The sequence below is a fragment of the Caenorhabditis briggsae genome, assembly GCF_000004555.2.
Source record: "Caenorhabditis briggsae AF16 supercontig from assembly CB4, cb25.fpc4095, whole genome shotgun sequence".
Classification (NCBI taxonomy): domain Eukaryota; kingdom Metazoa; phylum Nematoda; class Chromadorea; order Rhabditida; family Rhabditidae; genus Caenorhabditis; species Caenorhabditis briggsae.
The window spans coordinates 1-7,285 of record NW_025543514.1 but is presented as its reverse complement, the minus strand read 5'-3'; the positions used below and the strand labels follow the sequence as shown (position 1 = coordinate 7,285).

General features: G+C 46.9%; 2 protein-coding genes across 2 annotated transcripts in view; both read right to left on the bottom strand.

Moving 5' to 3' along the window:
- Window positions 1–2,899, bottom strand: part of CBG18512 — a gene marked incomplete at both ends in the record, with an annotated part of 3,956 nt that extends 1,057 nt beyond the window's left edge. The window contains 4 exons of the mRNA XM_045241121.1: window positions 129–1,572; window positions 1,705–1,803; window positions 1,848–1,925; window positions 2,734–2,899. Of these exons, the coding sequence (XP_045096499.1) occupies window positions 129–1,572; window positions 1,705–1,803; window positions 1,848–1,925; window positions 2,734–2,899 (1,787 nt within the window). The remainder of the gene's footprint in view (window positions 1–128; window positions 1,573–1,704; window positions 1,804–1,847; window positions 1,926–2,733) is intronic.
- A 396-nt stretch (window positions 2,900–3,295) lies between these two features.
- On the bottom strand, window positions 3,296–7,255 carry CBG18509 (the record flags this gene model as incomplete). Its single annotated transcript, XM_045241120.1, has 6 exons — window positions 3,296–5,143; window positions 5,188–5,569; window positions 5,601–6,417; window positions 6,462–6,639; window positions 6,684–7,181; window positions 7,247–7,255. The coding sequence occupies 6 exons, from the start codon at window positions 7,253–7,255 to the stop codon at window positions 3,296–3,298; spliced, it is 3,732 nt and encodes a 1,243-aa protein (XP_045096498.1).
- Between the last annotated feature and the right edge of the window lie 30 nt (window positions 7,256–7,285).

The window sequence follows — 7,285 nt, the reverse complement described above, 5'->3', positions numbered from 1 at the left end:
CCTCGATGAGCTTGATCCTGTGCTTTCCGTCTCACATGGCTCTGATGATGTTGATTGACTTACAATACAACAACATGCTTCTGATGTCATTTCACTCCATGAGCTTGATCCTGTGCTTTCCGTCTCACATGGCTCTGATGATGTTGATTGAGTTACAGTATGAAGAAGATGCTTCAGATGTCATTTCACTCGATGAGCTCGATCCTGTGCTTTCCGTCTCACATGGCTCTGATGATGTCGATTGAGTTACAGTAGAAGAAGATGCTTCAGATGTCATTTCACTCGATGAGCTTGATCCTGTGCTTTCCGTCTCAAATGGCTCTGATGATGTCGATTGAGTCACAGTAGAAGAAGATGCTTCAGATGTCATTTCACTCGATGAGCTTGATCCTGTGCTTTCCGTCTCACATGGCTCTGATGATGTTGATTGAGTTACAGTAGAAGAAGATGCTTCAGATGTCATTTCACTCGATGAGCTCGATCCTGTGCTTTCCGTCTCACATGGCTCTGATGATGTCGATTGAGTTACAGTAGAAGAAGATGCTTCAGATGTCATTTCACTCGATGAGCTTGATCCTGTGCTTTCCGTCTCAAATGGCTCTGATGATGTCGATTGAGTCACAGTAGAAGAAGATGCTTCAGATGTCATTTCACTCGATGAGCTTGATCCTGTGCTTTCCGTCTCACATGGCTCTGATGATGTTGATTGAGTTACAGTAGAAGAAGATGCTTCAGATGTCATTTCACTCGATGAGCTTGATCCTGTGCTTTCCGTCTCAAATGGCTCTGATGATGTTGATTGAGTTACAGTAGAAGAAGATGCTTCAGATGTCATTTCACTCGATGAGCTTGATCCTGTGCTGTCCGTCTCACATGGCTCTGATGATGTTGATTGAGTCACAGTAGAAGAAGATGCTTCAGATGTCATTTCACTCGATGAGCTTGATCCTGTGCTTTCCGTCTCACATGGCTCTGATGATGTTGATTGAGTTACAGTAGAAGAAGATGCTTCAGATGTCATTTCACTCGATGAGCTCGATCCTGTGCTTTCCGTCTCACATGGCTCTGATGATGTCGATTGAGTTACAGTAGAAGAAGATGCTTCAGATGTCATTTCACTCGATGAGCTCGATCCTGTGCTTTCCGTCTCACATGGCTCTGATGATGTCGATTGAGTTACAGTAGAAGAAGATGCTTCAGATGTCATTTCACTCGATGAGCTTGATCCTGTGCTTTCCGTCTCACATGGCTCTGATGATGTTGATTGAGTTACAGTAGAAGAAGATGCTTCAGATGTCATTTCACTCGATGAGCTTGATCCTGTGCTTTCCGTCTCAAATGGCTCTGATGATGTTGATTGAGTTACAGTAGAAGAAGATGCTTCAGATGTCATTTCACTCGATGAGCTTGATCCTGTGCTGTCCGTCTCACATGGCTCTGATGATGTCGATTGAGTTACAGTAGAAGAAGATGCTTCAGATATCATTTCACTCGATGAGCTCGATCCTGTGCTTTCCGTCTCACATGGCTCTGATGATGTCGATTGAGTCACAGTAGAAGAAGATGTTATCTCTTTAAAAAAATTAGGTGAATTATGAGGATTCATGATTCGCAATGATACAGAGAGTTAAATTAGCTGAGAGTTAAATCAAGGTTGAATTATATCTAGCGAATAAGAGGCATTACTTCTCAATATTGACATACCCGAAGAAGATGGTTCCGTTGTTTTCGTTGTTATGATTTCGGTATCAGCGATAGGCGAAGTTGAAGACGTTGAGACTGTTTTCAACGCAAATGTGTTTCCTGAAATATGAACGTGAATCACTTGTATCAATGCAATTTCTTACCGGTAGAGGAAGAAAAGTTATCCAACGTTGTGGGTTTGCTTGTTTCAGAGAAGTTTTCAGTGGGTATTGTGTAGGGGGCTGAAAAGTTTCAATTTGATCATATCCGGACCTGTTGGAGTTATATCTATTGCTCCTCATAGTTCTGGTACAAATGTAATAGTGTTTTCAGATCATTAGAAATCTTAAGATCACCCAAGGCTGTGCAAAATGGCGGCCGGCCGCGGCTCCATTTTAGAGTCCGCGGCCAGCCGCGGCAAACCTGATAAAATCCCGTGAAATGAAACCTAGTTTTTTTGAAGGATTAGGAACTTAAAATCTACTTATCCCAATCAAACTTCTCAATGTGTGTTCGCAAATTGTGTTTCGGTCTTTCGTACAAAAAATTGAACTTAAATCTTGAATACTAACAATTTTTTGGAAAATGTTTTTTTTCCGGAAAGTGTTCAAATTTTATGTTGTTATCTGAACAATGACTGTGTTGATGAAAATTATCTCAATCCTAGTAATTAGAGACGACGGAACGCAGAATCCGTATTTCGTATTCCAGAATTCTTAAAAAATATTTTATCCTGATCCTTTTTACTGGATTCCAGACTGTGTATCTCAAAACCGTCCCTCTGGCAGTTGTTTTTTTTTTCGGAAAACAAGTATATTCAGGAATAAATCCATTTTCACAATGTTTTCCAAAAATCCGCGCGGCAAGTCTGGGCCGGCCGCGGCCGGCCGCGGCTTTTTGTATTCAGGCCTCTGAGGCCGCGGCTTTTTCAGGCCTAGACAAAGCCGGCCGAGGCCGGCCGTGGCACAGCCCTGAGATCACCCATATCATTTGTGAAATCTCGAAAACTGACATAATTTTGATGGAAATAACAAAGAAGCTCCGACTTACTTGTAGAAGCTTCATTATTATCTGGAAGCTTTTCCCTGCTAACATTGTTAGTAGTTTCACAGTTTCCATCTTTGCAAGGCAGAGGTGGACGACATCCGTTGGTTTTCAAAAACAGGCAGCATATAAGAAATATGAAGAAAACGTCGAAAAGTCGCACTCTGAACATTCCATGAAAAAGATTGGATGAAATGAGGGTTCCTGTGTCAGCATTTGTTCTGTTATATGCGATGTTGGATATGCAAATTCTCATTATAAACAGTTCAGAATTGGTTCATTATCATTCATTCAAATTCCACCCAGTGTGCCTATTTCTTGCAAAATTGGACGGTTTAACATTTTTGAAATGAAGTACAAAATTTCAAAAAGGTCTAATTCCGAATCATGTCATTCGTTATCAAATTATCAATAGGAAAAATTGTTGTTTTCTCGAAAATTTATTCACACTTGAATAAAAAACAAAGTCATTTCGAAATGTACGAAACTAGAAGCACTTTCTCAAAACAGAACAGAAGAAATATTAGATCGTTCAAGAATCAGAATGGCATCACCTCGGATAATCGGGTTACAGGGTTGTTGCAGAAGACGTAAGAGTCTCACATGGCTCTATACTTGTTTCAGAAGACATCGAATTCAGAAAAGGTTCCGTGGTTGTCTCCAATGGCTCCGTAGTAGTCTCACATGGCTCCGTAGTAGTCTCACATGGCTCTGTACTTGTTACAGAAGACGTCGAATTCAGACAAGGCTCCGTGGTTGTCTCCAATGGCTCCGTGGTAGTTTCCGAAAACGTGGAATTCAGACATGGCTCCGTGGTAGTCTCACAGGGTTCTGTGGTAGTTTCGGAAGACGTGGAATTCAGACATGGCTCCGTGGTAGTCTCAAATGGATCCGTCGTGGTCTCACATGGCTCATTCGTCGTTTCCGAAGACGTGGAATTTAGACATGGCTCCGTGGTAGTCTTACATGGCTCCGTCGTGGTCTCACATGGCTCAGTCGTCATTTCCGAAGACGTGGAATTCAGACATGGCTCCGTCGTGGTGTCACAGGGTTCTGTGGTAGTTTCAGAAGACGTGGAATTCATACATGGCTCCGTGGTAGTCTCACATGGCTCCGTGGTAGTCTCAAATGGATCCGTCGTGGTCTCACATGGCTCATTCGTCGTTTTTGAAGACGTGGCATTCAGACATGGATCCGTCGTGGTCTCACATGGCTCATTCGTCGTTTCCGAAGACGTGGAATTTAGAAATGGCTCCGTATTAGTCTTACATGGCTCCGTCGTGGTCTCACATGGCTCAGTCGTCGTTTCCGAAGACGTGGAATTCAGACATGGCTCCGTGGTAGTCTCAAATGGATCCGTCGTGGTCTCACATGGCTCAGTCGTCGTTTCCGAAGACGTGGAATTCAGACATGGCTCCGTCGTGGTGTCACAGGGTTCTGTGGTAGTTTCAGAAGACGTGGAATTCAGACATGGCTCCGTGGTAGTCTCACATGGCTCCGTGGTAGTCTCAAATGGATCCGTCGTGGTCTCACATGGCTCATTCGTCGTTTTTGAAGACGTGGAATTCAGACATGGCTCCGTCGTGGTGTCACAGGGTTCTGTGGTAGTTTCAGAAGACGTGGAATTCAGACATGGCTCCGTGGTAGTCTCACATGGCTCCGTCGTGGTCTCATATGGCTCAGTCGTCGTTTCCGAAGACGTGGAATTCAGACATGACTCCGTCGTGGCCTCACAGGGTTCTGTGGTAGTTTCGGAAGACGTGGAATTCAGACATGGCTCCGTGGTAGTCTCAAATGGATCCATCGTGGTCTCACATGGCTCATTCGTCGGTTCCGAAGACGTGGAATTCAGACATGGCTCCGTCGTGGTGTCACAGGGTTCTGTGGTAGTTTCAGAAGACGTGGAATTCAGACATGGCTCCGTGGTAGTCTCAAATGGCTCCGTCGTGGTCTCACATGGCTCATTCGTCGTTTCCGAAGACGTGGAATTTAGACATGGCTCCGTGGTAGTCTTACATGGCTCCGTCGTGGTCTCACATGGCTCAGTCGTCGTTTCCGAAGACGTGGAATTCAGACATGGCTCCGTCGTGGTGTCACAGGGTTCTGTGGTAGTTTCAGAAGACGTGGAATTCAGACATGGCTCCGTGGTAGTCTCACATGGCTCCGTGGTAGTCTCAAATGGATCCGTCGTGGTCTCACATGGCTCATTCGTCGTTTTTGAAGACGTGGCATTCAGACATGGATCCGTCGTGGTCTCACATGGCTCATTCGTCGTTTCCGAAGACGTGGAATTTAGAAATGGCTCCGTATTAGTCTTACATGGCTCCGTCGTGGTCTCACATGGCTCAGTCGTCGTTTCCGAAGACGTGGAATTCAGACATGGCTCCGTGGTAGTCTCAAATGGATCCGTCGTGGTCTCACATGGCTCAGTCGTCGTTTCCGAAGACGTGGAATTCAGACATGGCTCCGTCGGGTGTCACAGGGTTCTGTGGTAGTCTCAAATGGATCCGTCGTGGTCTCACATGGCTCATTCGTCGTTTTTGAAGACGTGGAATTCAGACATGGCTCCGTCGTGGTGTCACAGGGTTCTGTGGTAGTTTCAGAAGACGTGGAATTCAGACATGGCTCCGTGGTAGTCTCACATGGCTCCGTCGTGGTCTCATATGGCTCAGTCGTCGTTTCCGAAGACGTGGAATTCAGACATGACTCCGTGGTAGTCTCACATGGCTCCGTCGTGGTCTCATATGGCTCAGTCGTCGTTTCCGAAGACGTGGAATTCAGACATGGCTCCGTGGTAGTCTCACATGGCTCCGTGGTAGTCTCAAAATGGATCCGTCGTGGTCTCACATGGCTCATTCGTCGTTTTTGAAGACGTGGAATTCAGACATGGCTCCGTCGTGGTGTCACAGGGTTCTGTGGTAGTTTCAGAAGACGTGGAATTCAGACATGGCTCCGTGGTAGTCTCACATGGCTCCGTCGTGGTCTCATATGGCTCAGTCGTCGTTTCCGAAGACGTGGAATTCAGACATGACTCCGTGGTAGTCTCACATGGCTCCGTCGTGGTCTCATATGGCTCAGTCGTCGTTTCCGAAGACGTGGAATTCAGACATGGCTCCGTGGTAGTCTCACATGGCTCCGTGGTAGTCTCAAATGGATCCGTCGTGGTCTCACATGGCTCATTCGTCGTTTTTGAAGACGTGGCATTCAGACATGGATCCGTCGTGGTCTCACATGGCTCATTCGTCGTTTCCGAAGACGTGGAATTTAGAAATGGCTCCGTATTAGTCTTACATGGCTCCGTCGTGGTCTCACATGGCTCAGTCGTCGTTTCCGAAGACGTGGAATTCAGACATGGCTCCGTGGTAGTCTCAAATGGATCCGTCGTGGTCTCACATGGCTCAGTCGTCGTTTCAGAAGACGTGGAATTCAGACATGGCTCCGTGGTAGTCTCACATGGCTCCGTGGTAGTCTCAAATGGATCCGTCGTGGTCTCACATGGCTCATTCGTCGTTTTTGAAGACGTGGAATTCAGACATGGCTCCGTCGTGGTGTCACAGGGTTCTGTGGTAGTTTCAGAAGACGTGGAATTCAGACATGGCTCCGTGGTAGTCTCACATGGCTCCGTCGTGGTCTCATATGGCTCAGTCGTCGTTTCGAAGACGTGGAATTCAGACATGACTCCGTCGTGGCCTCACAGGGTTCTGTGGTAGTTTCGGAAGACGTGGAATTCAGACATGGCTCCGTGGTAGTCTCAAATGGATCCATCGTGGTCTCACATGGCTCATTCGTCGGTTCCGAAGACGTGGAATTCAGACATGGCTCCGTCGTGGTGTCACAGGGTTCTGTGGTAGTTTCAGAAGACGTGGAATTCAGACATGGCTCCGTGGTAGTCTCAAATGGCTCCGTCGTGGTCTCACATGGCTCATTCGTCGGTTCCGAAGACGTGGAATTCAGACATGGCTCCGTCGTGGTCTCACATGGCTCCGTGTGGTCTCATATGGCTCAGTCGACGTTTCCGAAGACGTGGAATTCAGACATGGCTCCGTCGTGGCCTCACAGGGTTCTGTGGTAGTTTCGGAAGACGTGGAATTCAGACATGGCTCCGTGGTAGTCTCAAATGGATCCGTCGTGGTCTCACATGGCTCCGTGGTAGTTTCGGAAGACGTGGAATTCAGACATGGCTCCGTCGTGGTCTCAAATAGCTCCGTGGTAGTTTCCGAAAACGTGGAATTCAGACACGGCTCCGTCGTGGTGTCACATGGCTCATTCGTCGTTTCCGAAGACGTGGAATTCAGACATGGCTCCGTCGTGGCCTCACAGGGTTCTGTGGTAGTTTCGGAAGACGTGGAATTCAGACATGGCTCCGTGGTAGTCTCAAATGGATCCGTCGTGGTCTCACATGGCTCCGTGGTAGTTTCGGAAGACGTGGAATTCAGACATGGCTCCGTCGTGGTCTCAAATAGCTCCGTGGTAGTTTCCGAAAACGTGGAATTCAGACACGGCTCCGTCGTGGTGTCACATGGCTCATTCGTCGTTTCCGAAGACGTGAATTCAGACA